This window comes from Daphnia magna, linkage group LG6 (assembly GCF_020631705.1).
Source record: "Daphnia magna isolate NIES linkage group LG6, ASM2063170v1.1, whole genome shotgun sequence".
NCBI lineage: Eukaryota > Metazoa > Arthropoda > Branchiopoda > Diplostraca > Daphniidae > Daphnia > Daphnia magna.
The window spans coordinates 6,107,413-6,128,133 of record NC_059187.1 but is presented as its reverse complement, the minus strand read 5'-3'; the positions used below and the strand labels follow the sequence as shown (position 1 = coordinate 6,128,133).

The 20,721-nt window shown below is 40.6% G+C and overlaps 1 protein-coding gene and 2 long non-coding RNA genes across 5 annotated transcripts; 2 read left to right on the top strand and 1 right to left on the bottom strand.

Annotated features, from left to right (window-relative positions):
- Window positions 1-7,033: 7,033 nt before the first annotated feature.
- LOC116924411 lies at window positions 7,034-9,119 on the top strand. The gene is made up of 4 exons (XM_045174939.1): window positions 7,034-7,711; window positions 7,772-8,386; window positions 8,451-8,907; window positions 8,974-9,119. Exons 1-3 carry the CDS (start codon window positions 7,462-7,464, stop codon window positions 8,675-8,677), a joined length of 1,092 nt encoding a protein of 363 aa, XP_045030874.1. The 5' UTR covers window positions 7,034-7,461; the 3' UTR covers window positions 8,678-8,907; window positions 8,974-9,119.
- Window positions 9,120-9,310: 191 nt separating this feature from the next.
- LOC123473702 lies at window positions 9,311-10,360 on the top strand. The gene is made up of 2 exons (XR_006647938.1): window positions 9,311-9,436; window positions 9,629-10,360. It is a non-coding gene; the product is annotated as an uncharacterized LOC123473702 (long non-coding RNA).
- A 294-nt stretch (window positions 10,361-10,654) lies between these two features.
- LOC116924412 lies at window positions 10,655-11,972 on the bottom strand. 3 transcript variants are annotated; one of them, XR_004394982.2, is made up of 5 exons: window positions 11,812-11,972; window positions 11,545-11,700; window positions 11,360-11,479; window positions 11,196-11,286; window positions 10,655-11,137 (listed from the first exon to the last, which is right to left on the bottom strand). It is a non-coding gene; the product is annotated as an uncharacterized LOC116924412 (long non-coding RNA). The 3 variants fall into 3 exon arrangements; XR_004394985.2 differs by having other exon boundaries at window positions 11,196-11,270; XR_004394986.2 differs by having other exon boundaries at window positions 11,196-11,265.
- Between the last annotated feature and the right edge of the window lie 8,749 nt (window positions 11,973-20,721).

Here is a 20,721-nt window from a genome sequence, read left to right as displayed (position 1 = left end):
CAAAATAAGACGTCTTCAGAGGGACGTGATTTATTTCTTAAAAGGACCATGGCTTAAGCGCGTCCTTATAACGTCCTTTGGCGGTCCAGTACTGCAAGTCCTAGTAAGACAGATTTATGATGAGTTCCTGCATTAAATTGTTATGTGGGTCGTCGACAAATTCGTCTTTGGAAATTTGTGTTATCCTGCAACTAGTCAGACTCTAGCTCATTTTTATAACTTGTTAGCTGGCATGAGCAATTATACCCCCTATATTAAGTCATCCAGATAAATAACGTATTCAAGTTTGTTGATTTTTTTGTGTTTTTTTTTATTGAAATGTTACAATAATATGTTTACTGTACTCGCATTTTAGTAACGAAATATAAAGAATCATGATTAGTTGACTTGAAGATTTCTTTTAATTAATAAGATGCAGGTTAAAACTGGGTCACGTAACGGCTGGATGTAATAAATGGACGTTTAAGCAATATTTGTAATGAGATATCCAGGAGAAATGGGGATAGGCAAACGTCATGGAGCGACATTAAGATATCCAGAGGATACCTAGTGGATACATTTGCGGATATTCGCTTTTTTTGTCGCAGTACGAATATCAAGTGGATATTGTAACAGATTCGATGGGTTAAGAGATGTATTTAGTCATTGACAGCTTACCCACCACACACACACAACATTACAAAGTAACAGGACTTACAGCACGAACAACCAGTCTGAATCACTACACTGGACTGCCCTTCTGGCCTACAGTCTGGCCACTGACTGGCCACTGACTGGCCACTGACCAGCCACTGGCTGGCTACTGCCACGTAGACTCGCGACTGTCCGGTTACTTACTGCTCCGTTGCACGTCAGATACGGTCTTTTACGTCGCCTAACATCCGGAAGTTTATCCGGCGGCAAGTGCCAAGGTTCATTGACGCCACAGTTTGGTTCGCTTAACATTCCACGCTAAGTGACAAAGTCCATTGGCGCTACAATATCACTGTGCCGCCTATGCTGCAACAGGGAGAAACGATGCACGATGAACATACCGTTTCTGAATTCTCCCTCCAGATATTTGTTACTAAACATCCTTGCGCTACTTCAGCGGTCTTCAAAATGATCGTGGAAAACTTATTTTCCGTCTTGCTTGGAATTCCCGTGTCCTCCAGAGTCAAGAAAACTACACTGCTTTTCCAACTAAGAAAAGGCGTTTTTGGACGGGCAACCACAGTGATTTTGGTCATGGAAATTCAAGGTCAAGGGTCGCTTCATGCACATCCATAGAGATCGGTATATTTCAAGTACTCGGTCACAATGCAAAAAAAACCACGTCGAGTTATTGTTGGATGGAGAAAGCGAAGAAACTACTGGCTTACGAAAAAGGCTGATTTACGGTCACTCAACATTAACGACCATGGAAATTTTGAGCAGGAATTCCGTTCTTCGCCGACCGAGTCAACAGTTTCTTTGTTTTCCTGCAAGTCCATTTCCATCGTAAAACCTGTATGCAAAGTCCAGCCGGGCACATCCATTGTCGTTTGTTGAAACCGTCTGCCTTATCAGAATCAACTTTATCCGTCCAGCAAAATCCTACCAAAGATAGAATCGTCGTTCCCAGTGATTCCATCGAATACTTCCACCAGTAGCCAGCTGACCGCAATTTCCATCGACCCTATATCGCCCCCTATATCTTATTAACGACCCTCTACTTTTTACAGCGATTGATCAACGATTTTGGCTGGCAAGATTGAACTATCTGCTCCTCAAGCCACTGCCCATCTCCTCGATGTACCCTCTTCTCTCGGTACAATTGTTCATTGCTTTTGTTTTGTAATCTTAACCATTGATCAGGTTGCTAGGCGTGTACGACTAACTGGTGTAGATTTGATTGACTTTGAAGGTGATGACGAAAACAGCGCTCATATCAAAAGTAAGTAATAATTGGAAAACCACTCTACCCAAGTTTTTCAAGCAGGCTGACCCTGTTTCCTGTTGAATTTTATCCATGAAATCCTCTCCACGCAACGAACCCTTAAAAATTACGCTCGCGACAACTAACGCCCATCTTGGCCGATGGCTTACCTCCTCGCTACCCTACATATAAACCACACAACACGAGTCCATTTTGAAAAAAAAGGATCACGGGTTTTTCTCCTTCTCCCACACACTTGTCTCAAATGGCGATCTTGGTCACTGAATGCGAAAGTTAAACAGGGACGGTGGCGTTCGAACGCCAACGTTTTTAGAATTGTTCCTCAAACAACTCATCACCCCACTTCAAGAATTCTCATGATCTACAAAAAAAAGATGATAGTAAGACGATGGAACGTGAACTACCATGGCACGGTAAACAGTAACGATTTCCAGCAATTACTAAAAAGCGAACAAAGACTGGACGGACGCATTCGGAACGACGAAAACTAAGCCGATTGAGATATAGATTTTTTAAAATTTTGTTTGTTTTATTTTTATAAATAATTGGCTTAATGGCATATTTCAAGGGTTGTAACACAAATTTACCAATTGTAAAATTAAAACTAGTTGTTACAGGCCGCCACCAACGTAAACAAAACCACCTTTTAAGCTCATGTACTCTAGGACCAAGCCATGAAAGAACACGTCGAATCAATCCTAGCCACCCTTTACGGAATTTTTGAATTGGTTGTGCTCGAGAAGCGAAGTCAATGCAACGGAACTACTTGTTCACGCACGTTTATTTCTATATCCCTTCGTTTCCCACCGAAAAGCAAGTCTGCAAAGCCCTCTGGCAGAGCCAATGATCGCCGAACTTGAAGTACAGCTTTTTTATCATCTTTTCAAAAAGATAAGATAAGATAAGATCAGATAAGATAAGATAAGATAAGATAAGATAAGATAAGATAAGATAAGATAAGATAAGATAAGATAAGATAAGAAAATTTTTATATCTTTTGATATGTTTTATCTTTAAAAATTTTTGTGATATCTTATCTTATCTTATCGGGTTTTTTTAAGATATTTAAAAAGGAATTTTGTCACATGACTATTTTTTCGCGCATGGTTTCCTCTGTGGTCTAATAGCGTTATTATAACGTTAGACGTTAACGTCAAATCTTACAAAGCTTCACAGCGTCAGTTTGACGTACAATGCAGACTACGGAAAGGCAGATACAGTCAAAAGCTAGTGCTAACTTCTTAATTCTATCTAAAATCTAACACGCTTTGCGTTTGGTTGATAAGTGAATGACTAAATGGTTCACTGACAGTCTTACACTGTTGCTCTTATATTCTCGTAAGTAATTGTTTTCTTAAAGTAACCCAATAAATTCTATTTAACCTTCGAAAACACCATTGATTCTAATAGGTCTCTTTTTAAGTCTTAAAAAAAAACATTCATATTCAACCTTTCCTTGATTGCTTTGCCTGTGGCCAATGGCCTTGTGCTTCAACCTTCAGAGATTTTGTTGAATTTTTCTGACAGTTTTCAAAATTGAAGGTATGTTTTTTTAACTTGCACATTCAGTTCAGTTGCTATATAACATATAAAAGCTTAAGAAACAAAACAAATGCGTAAGGAGTGGAGTAAAAGGCTAAGGGAAAGGGCACTTTTTGCAATTAATTTAGTAATCGTTTACAAAAATTTCATTTTAAAATCGATTTAATCGCCATTTTCAACATCGATTTGTTATCGATTTATCTTTTATCTTATCTTGATATTATCTTATCTTTAGCGTTTTTTGGGTTATCCTATCTTATTTTATCTTTCGGGATCAGCAAATTATCCTATTTGATCTATATAATGAAAAAAAAGATGCAAAACACAGGTGAAGAACGAAACGCCACCAAACACTTTTTAGCCGTATCCGTTACGTGGCATCCTCCATTCCAAATCAACCACATTCAACAGAAGCTACTAGATTGTACGTCAATCTACTTACAAGTTAAAGCTAGTGGTTTGGATCTCCATCCAAAATTGCTCCCACGGTACGGAGGACAAAGATTCAGGGAAAACTCACACAATTTTCAGCCTCCAACAACTAGCTGAAGCTCTGGAAACGGGATGGTGGTATGCACGCCGATTGGAGTAGCAGCCACCAAAATCCAGCAAGCACCAAAAATCCATTCTACTTTTGTATTCAAGTGCAGCTTAATGACGTCACGATAGACGAATGGTTTTCGCCAATGACCGCCACGAAACTTACGAATGCTAAGCTCATTTTTTGAAACCGAAATATTTTTCTGATTGATGAAGTATCCATGCTCGGCCTAATCGGATTGGCCAAAATCAACCAGCGACTTCAGGAAATCTTGGCATGTTACAATCGCCCTTTTTGCGGATTGACAATCATCCTGTTTGGAGACCCCTACTATCTGCAACCAGTGGCTGGCAAGTTTTTCTACATTTTGAAAGTCGATCAACCAAATCTGATCAACAGAAAGTCGCAATCCTTTCGTCCTGCTAAAATTGGTTCTAATTTGTTTTCTCAATTCGTTTTTTATGAACTCATGGAACAAATGAGATAACACGACCAAACTCACATTGCTCTCCTCGACCGACTACGAAATCCAGCCAAACTCCTCCATTTTGCTGTCATATAGCCGCTGGTTGACAAAAAGCTCATCGCTACTGATGCCTGCCAAGATTACATACCGATCGGGAAGTGTGTCCAAATTGTCGTAAATTTGAACAAAGTTCAAGCTTACATCGTGGATTTCCGGTTGGGATTCACGCAGTGACACAACTTGCCCGTCATCAAGTGGCGACTGCAAATCAGAGCGCATCTGCGCTCAATGGATACGAATCCTATCCGCTCTACAAGCAAGAAGGTAATGTCTGGGGGCATTTTGTTATCGGTGCAACCAGCCATCTCACGCCCAACATCAACCTCTCCAAAGGGTTGTCTGAAGGTACAGCAATTGTCTACGATAGTCTATCGTTCATGGAAGGAAAGGAAATAGAACAAGTCAGGACGGGAAAGCTTCGAATCGCCAAGGTCAAACCTGGAGACAGTGGTTAACGACTTATTCCACATATTGTCAACGTCCAACTGCGTTCCGTTAAGCAACACAAATGGCCGGCCAATCAAAGCCTTTCAGTGGATCGAGTAGTCATCTACATTTGTCCAAAGCGCAATACAGATATATATTATACATAGAGACTATTATACAGATAGCGCAATACGAGTCAGAGGTTGAAGTCGCTTGAAACTGTCTGGAAATGTCACCGTCCACAGTCACGTGGTCCAATTAGGATTTTCCGTCATTTATGAAAAGGTTCAGGCTAAATCCATAAACAAAATCGTCCTCGATCTCAATCAGTCGCCGACCAGACCACTCCAGTTTCCAGTTGCTTACACAGGTATAACCGGAGTTGGAAAAGATAGTGACCTTAAGATTCTAACCGTCTCTCCCGGGCACACACTGCATCACTTGACCAAACTAAAGTTTGATCAGAAAATGGTCTGTTGTCTTTACGAATTTGATTCGTTCACTGAACGATGGAGTGGTGACCCAGCCAATTATTACTCCACGCAAAGAGGCAGCGAAACGAAAAAAAAAAACTAATCGTACAAATAGCTAGACGGTCAAGATAATGTGGTCTCACAACCAAAAATCATATTTAATGACCAGAATCCTTTTCCTTTATTTAGAAACAATGTTAATCTATCTGAAATCAATCAAGGCTACATCACCAAAAATTTAAAAAATCAATCAATCAAATATCACTGCATTCAACTCTTTGGCATGCAGTTCGTTTAAATTTACTCCGCGTGATTTTGCCCGTAGAGCTAGATAATTTAGCTCGCAAATGAAGGCAACAGAATGGGCTCAGGCAATCGGCTACACAGCTCCTGTCGTGTTTAGAAACAGATTATCACCGGAAAGATATGCTAATTTGTTATCACTCCATGTTGCCATTAAGATTCTGACATCCCGAAAATTGTGTTTCATTCACAACGGTTATGCGAAAGACCTGTTGAAAGTTTTTGTCAAAAATGCGAGTCTATTGTATGGTGACGCCTTTGTCACATTTAATATTCACAATCTCATTCACCTAGCAGTCGATGTAATGCGTTTTGGTCCCATATATTCCTTTTCTGCCTACGCTTTTGAAAATTTCCTTGGTATCATTAAGCGCTTATTGCGTAAAAGCGAGAAACCACTGGAACAAATAGTAAAAAGACTGTTCGAAATTCAAATGAGTTTTTGTACATCAAGTCCAGCCGTTAGAACTGCCCCCACGCTAAAACTTGCACATAAAGGCGGCATCTTGTTACCTGGCGTTAGTGCAACAACTCCTCAATTCCGTCTTTTAGAGTTCAACCATTTTTATCTTAATCTTGAATGCGAATGCGGTAACAACTGTGTGATGAGGTCTGATCAAACCATTGTGAAAGTAGAGAACTTCGTTATACTTTCTGGAAAACCGTTTATCATTGGAAGAAAATTTGTCGATTTATGCAATTTCTATCCAGCTCCATTTGATTCCACCACGATGTACCAGGAGAGGTGGGCTAACGCAGTAGGGCTTCCCCGCTTAAAACTGTGCCAACTTTCGGTACTTTTTCTCACTTCTGCCGCTAGGTTCTCTAGTGTGAAAGGCCCTCAGATTTGGCGTGAATTATCAGAAGTAAAGTGTCTGCCATCTTGTCGATAGTAGATTCCATTTCGTTGTTTTATTTGATCATTTCGTTCTTTAACTTAGGGTAGTAATGTGTTTTTGGTAAATTGTGTTGCGAAATGGTTAAATGCTTCGTGGTTGGATGTCCCACGGGATACAAATCAGCCAAAGAAAATGATGCTAAGGTATTTAAACCACCCAAAGAAGAAAGGCAGGAAAGAAGTGACAGAAAATTTTCTAAAAAGATCATGTGTGTTCTAGAAATTTTAAAGAAGAATTCATCATCAAGAACTCTGTAAATGGTGGCGCCCCATTGAGTAACTGGAAATTGAGAGATGATGCCATACCAACCCTTTTTTAATTGCAATTTAAAATGCAATAATTTTTATTGCATTTTTGTTGTTGTTACATTTCAAAAGCGATAAAAAACAAACAAGAATTAACAATTATTCTGAAAAAAATCAATAAATTGTAATTGATTTTACGTTATTTGAAACTAGCATTGTGTTAATTTTATTGTTACTGAATTAAACACCCTTAAACCACTATGCTTTATTCACAATGGTTTAACTTGGCGCCAGATTTGAGGGCCATTCACACTAGAGAACCTAGCGGCAGAAGTGACGGATAAGAACTGAAACTTGGCACAGTACTTTCCTCTCGCGTTTGCCCACTTCTCCTGGTACATCGTGATTCTACTATGCTGAACATTTATCAATGTAAAATGTCTCGTGATTTAGATTGTTGGCCAATTTTCGAGTGTATGTTTAAAATGTATCTCATGCCAATTCCTGCAACTGACACGTTTGCTGTTTTTCCCATCAAAAACTTGTAGACATATATACGGCTAAAAATATAATTTTTTTTTTCCTTTTATGCCCAAAAGAGTGAACGTCCTACTTAAAATGCCTCCTGTTCGAATTGGAACGAGAAAGCGGGTTGCTAAAGAATTTGGCAATTTTGTAGATGCTTCCTTTAGCGAGTCGGAACCTCCAAGTTTACATAAAATTCCTTCGCCACCAAATGTAAACAAAAGTATCCATGGTCATCAAAGTAGGAGAAGACCACCGAAGTCCGCGAAGAAATCAAATGACATTCAGACCTCACAGGAATTGTGTAACGCTGGTAGATATTTGTCTTATTAAATAATTTTATAATAATTTGTTATTTTTTTATTCTTTTTAGGCACAAGAAAAGACAGTGGCAACACTCCAGTGTTTCCCCATACTCAACAAACAAGCCAAGATACTGCAATATGGTCTTTTTCTGATCGTGGCCATAGTACTCTGGGTGACGAAGAATTATTACCTATGGGTCCTAGAGAAACACAATATCACGGTACAAGTAACGGAACTACAATGTCTTACGACCGGAACAGTGAACCGGAACTGGCGGAATGTCATGCCCCAGACAACCAATTGGGCTTGAATTATTTCCGTCAGCTATCTAGTCAGCATCAACAGCCTCACATTCAACCTGGCCCATCTTCTGAAATGAATTCCCGCCAACAATCGAGTGGACATGGTGGTCGTGGTGGTGGCACTTTGCAACACCAGCTAAATCTCCCTGACCCGTCTTCCAGAAAGAATCTCTGGCAACAAAAAGATACTAGTTTCTTTGATGCAGCAGAGACACAAGCATTTCGTACTGTAGCGTGCAATGGAAACATGCGACCGCAATTAAGTGAGCCACCGCGTCACACTGCATCAGAAGTGTCGACACAGGATTTCTTTGTTGTACGATCGTCCAACAAAGAAATCCTGCGGCAACCACGCAATCTTAACGAAATACCAAATGCAGGTAACTTATCGCGTAGCGAAAACTTCAGCAACGTCATTGTTTAATTTTTTATTCTACATTACAGTATTTCAGGACTACGTGAAAAGAACTTTGGATTTTTTGAAATTCACTGTAGAGATATGTCCGCCAAAATCGGTGATCTCTTGGAATCTAGGCCAAAGCCTTGTATTTGTACTATCCAAAGAATGGAGGACAACGAGGAACAATTTAATTTGCCTATGGAGTCTTTTGCTGCTGTTGAAGACACGGAAAAAACGATGGGGGACCAACAAACTTGGCAGCAAATGGTAGTTGAAATTTATTTTTTTTTACACAGTTAATCGAAAAAATAACTATTGATTTTCAGATTCTAATATTACTCCGAATGCGTGGAGTTTACCTCCAGAAAACAGTTTACTCTATAATGGAAAAGCTTTTTACCTGCCAAATCGGAATGCACTACATTTGGACCGGCAAATCCACAAAACAGTTGGAAAAACAAAAGTTTTCTGATTTAAAAAACATTTATGCTGCAATCTGTGGTGGGTTACAAACTCATTTGATAAGTTTTTATTCATACAATGAAATTAATTGTTCTTTTTCTATAGGAGCCGTTCTTGGCAACAAAGACCTTTCCAGTGACGAGAAAACATCAGTAAAGATACAGTTCCAAGTGACAGAATGGCTTCGTCATTGCCGACAAAATGTTATGAAAAGAAGAATAAGTTTCTGAAATTAAATAAACATTTTCAAAAACAAAGTTTTGCCGCCTTTTGATTATTTTTATTTTATTAACATTTAAGTATTATTAAGTATAAAACAGCAGCTAAATGTGTGGGTTAATATGACATACACGTATTTACCTGTCGTCGTGGGGGGAACATGGTACTGGCTGGGGAGTATAAAGGAGGGACTAAGGAGCCTATCAGGCAGTTGTCAGGCGACCAAAAAGAAGGTCCTGAGAGGATTTTAGGAACGTTACAGAACAGATTGGGGAGGAAAGTTGGAAGTTCTGGGGAGTTGCTAGGGAGCCTGGTGTGCCGTGTGGGCAGCCCACCATTCCCATTACTAGTAAGTTAGTAAGATTACCCATAAAAGTAATCCACTGAAATCCCTACTTTTATTTCTGAAAAATTCTCGAATTTTAGTCTATACATTGTTCCAAACGCCCCCTACACGAATCACCGCAACACTAAGCCCACCGTTCCCATTAGAGTAATCTACTTAAATAACCACATAGTTTCTTTCGTTCTATTTATTTAGATAGCGACTTAAATTCTCTCCCTCGCTTCACTCCAATCACATTCGTAAGCACGGGGAATCCAACCGAAACCCATTCAGATGCTGGATACCGCCAACTTAATGTTGATGAATAAACAATTAAATTTCATCAACAACAGTAATTGTCCTTTCTCCAGGACTCTCCCGATTCTTATGTACAACACAGCGTCTTTCAAAAACTATTTTCCCCATCCATCCATCTTTTTTCAAAATGTTTTTAAAACTTCCTCGTTGTTGCGAATGCTTTCCAAAATTAGTTCACGTACCAAATGCTCCCTTACACTCCTTACTTCCATTACCTCCAACATAAAAGAAAACAATGTCAGCGGCTTTTTCTTAATAGCAGTGCAGTTGATTTGATTTCATGTAACAACTTAAGACAATTTTGTACATCTCCTTACCCAAAACATCCCATTTTCCCATGCGCACCAACACATTTTCCACCAACAACGTTGGAAGTAAACTCGGAATCGGTGTTTAAACGTTATGCCTCAATATCAAAGTTTTATTCTTACTTCTATACTTCGTAAGATCCTTACTGTATTATCTGTTGTTCCTCTTCCTTAAGTTCGAAAAGAATGTTTTTTTTTTCAGTTCTTGTACTTTAAGAGCTTAGAGAACGTTTTTACTTTTTTACTCAAACAAAATTTACCAAGTTCTAGTTATTTTGAAGTGACTTCATGTTGAATAAAAATTTACTTAAACTAAAGTTTACTATTTTTCTGCCAAAATCAACAGGTTGTGGGCCCAGAGAACTAATTTTTTCGTTGTTTGTTTCACTCATTTTAAGTGATGGCGTTGTATTCTTGGTCAATTAGTCAGAGAGATGTTAAACAGCAATATGGTTTTTATATCTTTTAGAAATAAAAAACAAGACAGTAAACTACATTTTTGTTCGAAGATTTATGCATAATTGTCATAAAAACGAGAAGTGTTTTCAGAACTTTGTTTAACTTTTTCCCATGTCTTGACACGTTTAATAGTAAAATTATATCTAATAACCAAAAATTGAGTTACATTACGTTTGTTTTATTTTTATTTTGTGCATGGAATAAGATAAACTTTAGATGTTATAAGTAATTTTTTCATCAAATCACGTTTTTCTTATATAAGCCACGACCTTACTCATATCAGTTTGAACCAATGTGTTAAAAAATAGCCCTGTGGGATCCAATCTACTTATTTTAACAAAAATCAATTAAGAATCCAATTTTAACAATATGATTAATTACTTAAATCTCAAAGATACTCCTGTGCTTCAACAAACTTCTCATCTTTTTTTTTTTTTTTTAATTATGTTTCTCCTATTTTACCTCGTAGATCTCTGTCTTAAAATGTACTGGTTAGACTGTGGTGTTCAGTTTCCTGCTGACTGCCCGAAGAGAATGAAAATAACAAAGTAGGAAAGTAGATCTGAAAAAATGGTCTTTGATTGCAGCAATGTCCCCACAGGCCCTGTTGGTTGGGAACACTTGAGTGATGGAGTTGTTTCTGCTCTAACAACAAAAATTGAATAAGATACATTGCGTATAATAAAAAACTTTTTTACGTCATTTAAGTGATCCAGCCAATTTTTAATCTGTACTTCGGATTCCTTCGTATAAGCAACAATCATCCAGCTGTCCTGCCATGAAATTGTGCTTAAAAATTAAAATGTAAGGAGACATTGAAAGGTAGGTTCATTGTGCGTTCCATTAAGCTAGAGGACCTCACCATGCATCTAGCAGAACGTTCCATGTTTATCCAACTGACAAATATGCATTGAATATCTCTATTGTCAACTGTTTCCATATTTTCTACATATTTGCATAAATATGCTATATATTTCAGTGGCTGTTCAACAGAAAAAAGGGAGAGTCCTAATACACTTTCTGTAAAAATACAAGGATATTTACTACCGTGAGCAAGGCTTCTGTATTGAAACAGGGAATGAGTTTCCTTCCAACAAAAGGAGATATCAAAAAGGAAAAGGTATAGCACTGATTCACGTGGAGTCATTCAATACATGTGAGGCACATTATTCAACTGTGATGGCACTCACGTGTGGCAGCAACCTTCGTACATGATGCATATTCACTCACATGATGACAATATTCATACATAATGAATCCAGAAAAAGAAACACACGCAAAATATAAATAAACTGATTTAATGGGAATAATTACCAGAGTGTGTGTAGAGGATAGTGCACAAGAATAAGAAATCAGTCAGTTCGTATGAGCTTCTTTCAGGGAAAAAGCAGGCAGTAGTAATAAGGGAGAATGGCTGTCACTGAGAGTGATGAAAAGAAGAAAAACAGGGGCGCTAGACTAGGACGAGGACTTTATATAGAAAAATATAGTAGAGCGAGATTGATCGCAGCCATCTAGCGGTCACTCAGAGAAAGCTTGTGTTTGTCAAAACATAACACTTTCTTCATGAATAACTGCCGGTGATAGTGAGTATTGTGTCTTACATATACGGCTTGTTTACTTTTCTAAAGATATTTTCTCTTCATATAGAACCTCCTACTCTGATGCATCTCTTTTCTCGTCATAGTTTTGTTTCCACCTGCAGCTAATACTGAGGTGACAAACTAGAGAGCAGCTTGGGTTTCTTTTGCTCTTTATTGATTATGACATAACTATAACAGAACTGTTTAAAAACTAAACCGAAAAAATAATCAAATATGTATTTTTCTCTACCTACTTCTTCCAAAGGTTTAATTTGATGTACTCTTTTCTGAGATCTGATTTGATCTACTAAAATCTGGCCGTTCGACCACCATATTTATATTCAATATCGCTATCAGCTGCTGAGTGTACTCAAATCTGTAAATGAGCTAAAATCGGACGTAAATATAATATAATATATATCAAAACACGTATTCAATTATCATATATTTTGAAATTAACAAACTTCCTTTCTTGAAGGAAATTTACTAGTTCGTAATAACTATTAATTATTGGTCGAATGAAAAAGGTTTTGCTTTTAAAATCACTGTGAAACGTGTATGTTACCGCTAAAACAACCAATTCTCATGAATATACGGATTAATATGATGAAGATTCAGAAACAATATGCATTTTCTTTCTCCTTATTCCAACAGGGGGTAAACGACAAGTTTTTTAACAAAACAAAAAGTTAAGCAAATTCCAAAAGTATGACCAGAGGGGGAAAATGGATTTCTTCCTTCGATTATTCTATAATTTATGCATATTTTGTAGAAAAGCATATCGTTTACTACTTGTGGGAGTTTTAAAGGAAATTTATGATTCCTAAATTTGTTAAAGACATCATACCTTAACGCGTAATCAAGTGGGAAAATTGGTTACGTTTCCAAACTTTTATGCCAACATTTTCCAATTAAAATAAATTAGAAAAAATCGTGTAAAAGACAACTGTCTTGCGACAAAAAATTTATTTTTAATCATAGAGCCACGTCTACAACTACGCCTTTCACAAAAAACAAAGAGCAACTTTGCCCAGAAGGCGCAATGCTAAAAGTACGAAAGAAACTCGTCGTTTCCAAACTTTGCCGCGGTACTATATACAGAATGAATTTTGAAAATTCAAACACTGATGTTACTTACAGTGCTGCCCTCACGGGCAGGATTGTAGGTGGCAAGGGCCTTCTTTTTTGTGTTTACGTTGGAAGTGGCCCTTGCCCTTTTTCGGTTCAGTATTCAGTGTGTATTGTGTAACAGTCGCGAACGAGGACATCTCGTTTACCTCCCCCGTAATCAAGTCTAAATTAAGTCCCCAGTTTTTCTCTCTCTCTCTCTCTTTGTTCCCCCTTTTTTCAACAGAGAATAAAGCCGTTCGTTGTTTTTCCCCTTAAGTCATATTTTCATCTTCATTATTGTCACCCTCCATCCCTCATCTCTGTTATCACGTTCCATTGCACGTGAACGTGAGTAACAAATGGTGCCGAAATCCGGGATTTAACTAACACGTGCATTGCTCTTGTCATCCCTAGTAAAACGTGCTAAGATTCAGTAAAATTGTGGGTATTCCCTGTTGCAAGACTTTGGCATACGTTTACGCCAGCCTGAAGGCAGAGCGCGGTCTACCACGCGTTGCGTATCTGACTGTATCGTCGCTGTATCTACGTGAATCATCGACATCCGTTTACGTGTGATTACTTCCTTGTCTTTGAACGTTTCTACGTCATGAGTGAAGCCGTAGCAAAAGCCGAGAGTATTGAGTCGGGCGGCAATATCTCTATAGAAGACGAAATGAAGCCAGAAGCAATGAAGAATGAAGACCCCCTCCTCCCAGACAACGATCTCAAGCAGAAACGTGGGAGAAGAAAGGCGGCCCACACGAAGTTCACGAATCAGCTCAGAAAAGCAGTAGCAGATCACAAGATGGGAGCCATCAAACTCAAGAAGTTGCAAGTTGCAGCACGGCGAGACGAATTAATTCGTATCTACGAAGACGTCAAAGATCTTCATCACAAGTATATGGAAAGTTTGCTCGATATTACTGATCCACAACGTCAAGCCTGTGAATAATGGGAGGTTCAATTTGACACCGACCACGTGGAAATCCTCAACTTCGCGATTAGGTATTGTTACAATTGTATCTCCCGCCAATATCCCCATCCCTAATTATGTGCTTGTCTCTGCCAGATGGCGGGTCAATTAGCCAGACGCCTTTGTCTACCTGTTGTAAAAGGCAGTAGAGGGTAAACCGTCTGAGCGACAGGACCATAGGTGGGCGCTTTGCTTAATGCTGGCTTTCCCTCGCGGATTATTTTTCCATTCCTTTTTCGCGTGTTCCCTTTTTATTTGCGTAACTGTGCGAATCCCAAGTGCAGGGACGAAATACAACTATTTCGTTGAATATTTAATTGCCTTTTTCAAGAGTAAATCCCTGCGTACTCGTTACGAACGTAACAATTGGTGTCAGAAGAGGGATTACAAGGCCTTAGAACGACTTTTAAAAAGTCGCTTTACTGAACGTCACTGCCTTAAAGTATTTATTTATTATTTTTTTTCTCTCTCTTCTCTGAGGTTTTGTCTTGTCAATTTGTGAAGTGGTGTGTGGATCTCCGTAAGTTTTCATTTTTTTTTTGGTTTATATTTTGTGTGTTTTGTGTGTAACTGACATTTTAGGGGCGCCGCCATATTGGATCCAGTCGCGTGTTCGAGGCAGGCGTGACTGTGGGCGTGGCCATATTGGATCTGTGTTACGCGACAGACTCTCCCGCAAAGTAGTTTCCCGTGGGATCGGGGTTTTTCGCTTTGAAGGCAAAGGGGAAATATTTTTTTTTGGTTGTTTTGTTAATTTTTCGGCATTTAATTTCTTGTTTCTTTTTTTTTTTTGCGCGCCAACAATTTAAGTGAGTTTCGGTTGGTGTACCTAAGCTTTTGTTGGGTATTTAATTTGGTTTTTGTGTGTTCGTCTCCTGACTTATTTGCTTTTGCTGGTGCCGTCGTTTATGTATGTTTATTCTGTTTCTTTTTTTTGCAAGTGGGTTTTTTTTTCTTTTGTCTTTCTCGTGGTTGACCGACTGATTAGTCACGTCTGTTTTGGGTCTTTTTCTTTTGGTTGCTTTTGCTGGCGTCGGGACCTGCATGTCGGATACGGATTCCGAAATTAAAGAACCTTTTTTTGGTTTTGAACACCACTATCACTTACGGAACCGTAGCCAACAAACCGATCCAGAACCGGTTAGACCCCGTTTAGTTCGCCCTGTACCTCGCTATCCACCAAACGACGCTGCTAAACAACGTCTGGAATTTGACATTTCTCCTTCGGAAGCGTCGACCAAAACTGAAATGGCGGACAATGCAGCTCTCATCGCTGCGTTACAAGGGTTTACCACGGCAGTAGCAACGGACGCAGCAGCGAGGCAGAACCAGATGGCGCAGCTATTTCAAGTTATCGGGGGCCAACAGCAAAACCAAGCCGCTATACAAGCAATTGTTGCTGCACCACCCAATGCACCTGTTATTCGGCCCTCCACAGTGGCGGTAAACTCTCTACCACATTTTTCAGGTAGTGCAGACGAGGACGCACAGGGGTTTGTTGACCAAGTAAACAGGGTAGCAGGGTTAGAAGGTTGGACGGCCGAGAACTGTCTTTTGGTTGCCGTAACACGTCTTTTAGGTACGGCTTCTCAATGGCACGCGCAAACCGGGCAGAACTATGGTACGTGGCCACTTTGGTCGGCGGCCCTTATCACAAACTTTTCCCACACCTTGTCGTTTTTGGAGTGGAGCTTAATGGTGGAAGCAAGAGTGCAGAAACCAGGGGAATCTTGTTTTGAGTACGTTTTGGACAAGCGTAGATTATGTCTGCGCTCTCCTGTACCTTTGCCAGAGGCAGACATCATTAAGGCGTTGCTTAGGGGGTTAGCTAATCCAATTTACATCGCGGCGCTTACGGCTCAGCTACCTGTCAATTTTACTGACTTCGTAACTCGTCTACGGGACTTGGAACAGCTTGGCTTATCGAGTGTTCAAATGGGTATTCCTGCCCCGCCTGTAACATACACTGCACCCTTTAACGGCACGGCATGTCCTGCGCCACCTGTTGTCGCCCCACCTGCCCCACCTGCCCCAAATTTCGCGGCTCTTTTTCAAAATCTTGGTGACAGATTGGTCAATCAGATTTCAACGTCGATGTCGCGGCTGGCGGTTAACCCGATAGCCGGTGGTTCCCGCGCTGGAGGCCCCATGCCCCAGAGAGGCCCACCACAGAGACTTTGTTATGTCTGCAACAGGAATGGACATATTGCCCGGGACTGCCCAGCAAAAAACGACGCGTCTACCCGCCAACGGCAATGGCGCCCTTAAGAGGCTTTGGTTTTTTTTGAAAACCGACCTGCCTTACCCCTTATCAAAGTCTGGATAGAAAAAGTAGGCGAAGTTATAGCCCTCGTCGACTCTGGTGCAAGTGTTAGCGCAGTCCGGCTGAGTGTCGTGCGCAAGTTTTTAAATCCAAGCCGCAAGGTGAACAAAGCTAAACTCAGGGGCGTTGACAACAAACCGGTGCGCGTCGAGGGATCTTTACCACTAAACGTTAAATGGGGGGGTAAACTTGTAAAAATTAATCATGTAACTGTCTTGAGGACTGCACCATTTGCCTTAATTTTGGGGATTGATTGGATCGTTAAAAGTAATACAAGTATAGTGGTTAAGAGGGGGAGGATTGAACTAGTTGGGGAAGGGAGTAAAATTTCAAATGGGGGAGGAAATAAAATTTTAAATGGGGAAGGGAGTAAAATTTTGAATGGGGAAGGGAGTAAAATTTTGAATGGGGAAGGGAGTAAAATTTTGAATGGGGAAGGGAGTAAAATTTTCAATGAGGAAGGGAGTAAAATTTTCAATGGGGAGGGGAGTAAAATCGTGGAAATTAAGGAAGGTGAAATCTTTGGGGAACGGGGGGGAAGAAGGTACGATTTGCGAAGGACGTTTTTATAATTAATGAAGGAACGGAAGAAGAAAAGGTTTGCGTGTGTGACGAAGAGCAAAAACGGGAAGCGGTTAACTTAGTTGTGTGGGGAGTAGAAGAAAATGAAGAATTTATCATCGGGAATGATATTTGCGAGTATCTCGCCGAACAGTCACCGTCAAAGCGCCGTGGGTGGATGCCTGTTAAGGTGGACGGACCCCAAACCATCCCGCCTAATTCACTCATGTTTGTGAATGGGAGATTGCCAAGTTGTATTTCGGGGAGGGGATTTGTTAAATTTAATTCTTGTTCAAAACCGGGGAAAGAATGGGTAATACCGTCGAGCATTGTAGATATTAGGGAAGGTATTGTAAAAATTGCTATTGTAAATTACGCCTCGGTGGAGTTGAAGTTGAAGCGGCGCCATTTTTTTTGTGTTGCTGAAGCAGACGAAGACGTGGAATTGTCTGGCGTGTCAGAAAGTGGCGGAATTCCAGAAGTTGGCGCAACCTTGATCTCAGAAGATCATTTCTCTAATTTAGCTCCACAAATCAGAATGGGCGAGAAACTCAGTCGAGTTGCTTGAGCGTCGACAAAAGTGTTTTCCGGCGTCAAAAAGAGCCATCGGACACACGACAGACGTCGTGCACCACATCGACACGGGGGATGCTCGTCCCATCAAATCTGTGCCATACCGGGTGTCTGCTTTTGAACGCCAAATTATTGCCGACAAGGTCGAAGAAATGTTGGAAGACGGGATTATTGAAGAGTCTTATAGTCCGTGGAGTTCGCCCGTGGTGTTGGTGAGGAAGGCGAAATCGGGAGAATATCGATTTTGTGTCGATTTCCGTCGCTTGAATGCAGTGACAAAACGTGACGTATATCCATTGCCTCGGATCGACGACGTTTTCGATCGATTAGCAGGCGCCCAGTTTTTTTCATGTCTTGATTTGGCCAGCGGGTATTGGCAGGTGCCAGTAGCGGTAGAAGATCGAGAGAAAACAGCCTTCGTCACCCCAGACGGCCTTTATCAATTTTCTCGTTTACCGTTCGGTTTGAACTGTGCCCCAGCGACGTTCCAGCGTTTAATGGACAAGGTTTTGGCTGGCCTGAAATGGCATATGTGTCTTGTCTATCTGGACGACGTTCTTGTTTTTGGGAAGACGTTTGAAGAGCACTTGGCACGTCTAGAGCTGGTCCTAACAGCCCTAGAACAAGCAAATTTGACTCTGAACGTCAATAAATGTGTTTTTGGCTCAACCATGGTGTCTCATTTAGGACACGTAGTTGATGCGGAAGGTATTCGCCCAGAGAGTGAAAAAGTTCGAGCCCTAACGACAATGCCGGTAACTAATCTGAAGTCCTTACGCGGGTTTTTAGGTCTCGCTTCATATTATCGACGTTTCATACCCGACTTTGCAGCCCTTGCGCACCCCTTACACTTACTTTTGAAGAAGAATGCTGGATGGAGATGGACCGAGCGTCAAGAAGGCGCAAAGAACAGGATCATCGAGCGCTTGACCTCAGCTCCTGTTCTGGCTCATTTCGATGACGTTCGGGAAGTCACCATCCAGACAGACGCAAGTCAAATCGGGCTCGGGGCAGTACTGTCACAAGATGCTGGTGAGGGTCATCGGCCTGTCTCTTTTATTAGCCGGAAGCTGAGTGATGCAGAAACGCGCTATCACGCAAACGAGCTGGAGTGTTTAGCAGTTGTCTGGGCATTAAAGAAATTCCGCACCTACATTTATGGTCGACATTTCATTGTGAAAACGGATAGTTCTTCTGTAAAATGGATGATGGGAAAAAAGGAGTTGAAGGGCAAATTTTCAAGGTGGGTGCTTGATCTCCAAGAATTTGACTTTACCATTGAGCATGTCAAAGGCGTAGACAACCAAGTAGCAGACGCCCTGCTGTCTCGAATCCGGCGGAGACGATTGTCGAAACCAACGATTCTCAGACAGAGGAAACATGCTGTATTGCCGTAAATATGCCTGAAACTGGCTTAACATTCAATGAGATCGCCCTCTTGCAACAACAAGATGGCCAACTCCGACCAATTTTCGTTTTCTTGAGTTCCCCAATTCAAAACAATATGTCCCAACGGTTTGTTATTCGGGGTAAAGTTTTGTATAAAAAAAATAGTAATTCGGGTAGAAAATTTCTTTTAGTTGTTCCCTCCATCCTACGTCGCAAAGTCCTTGAATCTTGTCATGATTTTCCCTCATCCGGGCACCAGGGAGTAGAGAAAACTTTATTTAGAATTAAAAGTAGGTTTTGGTGGCCGCGACTGGGAAAGAGTGTCCAAAATTTTGTAAATTCATGTATCTTTTGTTTAAAACACAAACACTCTGTTGGTCTTCCAGTCGGCAAACTTCAACCTATCGAGCCTCCATCATCTCCTTTCCAGCTAATTGGCGTCGACCATCTTGGACCCTTCAAAGAAACGCCGAGTGGCCATCGTCACGTCATAGTTTGCATCGATTACTTAACCAAATGGGTTGAAATGGCGCCTGTTCCGGACACATCAACCAAATTTGTGACAATCTTCTTAGAATCGAACATACTATACCGGCACGGAACACCACAAAGGATAATTTCCGATCAGGGATCATGTTTTACATCTGAACTATTTGAAGAATGGATAAGAAAGTGGGGAATTCAGCATATTCAAGCAACATCCGAACATCCAGAAACCAACGGCCTGGTGGAACGCGTTAACCGGACTTTAACACTTGCGCTTTGTGCCTTCATCAACGCACAGCACAATGACTGGGATAAGCACCTGGCGGCAACAGCTTACGCAATCAATACTGCGCGTCAATCAACTACAAAGATCACACCTTTCGAGCTGGTGAACGGTCGCCAACCAGTCTTGCCCGTCGAACGTCTTTTTCCATGGCCAGCTGAAGAGCAAGAGAGCCACGTTGATTTCCTATCACGGGTTCATAAATTAAGAGAAGCCGCACGACTGAGAATTTTAAAGAAACAACGAGCCGTGAAGGAACGAGTCGACAAACGCAGGAGAGTTCAGTTCGAACTTCTCCCCGGTGACCTAGTCCTCGTCCGTCGCCGGCCACGTAAGAAAGGCCTAACAAAGAAGTTCCTTCCCAAATTTACCGGCCCGTTTCAAGTCGTCAAAAAAGTATCGGCTACGACCTTTTTAGTAGAAGACCTGCCCGCTGTAAGAAAAAAAAATCGTTCCGGCGTTTTCATGCCCACGTATGCCAAATTCGTCGTTTCAATGGTAGAGTTGACGACGAGTGGGATGAAGACGAGCAAGGAATAGAAGACGAACCAGATGAAGACGAAGAACAACTAAGAGAGATAGCTAATATTCATGAAAGAGAAAACGAAGAAGAAGAAAGAAGAGAACATGAGAGAGAAGAAGAAGAGAGGACAACAACTACAAGAGCCGGTCGCAAATCAAGACGGCCAGTATGGATGAAGGACTTCACTGACCAGTATTAAACACGATCTTCCTTCTCTATCGTCTCCTTGCCTTTTTTTTTTTTTTTATTATTATTATTAAGTCGCAGGCCAAGGGGAAGGTATTAGATGAATTTTGTTTTGTTTTGTTTTTTTAATTTTTTTTTTTTTTTTTTGGTATGAAGCGGGGTTAGTATTTAAGGAAAATGTATATTCATGTTGAATTTACTTCGTTTTTGTTTTGTTTTGTTTTGTGATTTCGT

Coding starts and splice junctions, on each gene's coding strand:
- LOC116924411 (XM_045174939.1), top strand. CDS start 7,462: ATGCCCAAAAGAGTGAACGTCCTACTTAAAATGCCTCCTGTTCGAATT. Junction 7,712..7,771: donor ACAGGAATTGTGTAACGCTG/GTAGATATTTGT, acceptor TATTCTTTTTAG/GCACAAGAAAAGACAGTGGC. Junction 8,387..8,450: donor TAACGAAATACCAAATGCAG/GTAACTTATCGC, acceptor TCTACATTACAG/TATTTCAGGACTACGTGAAA.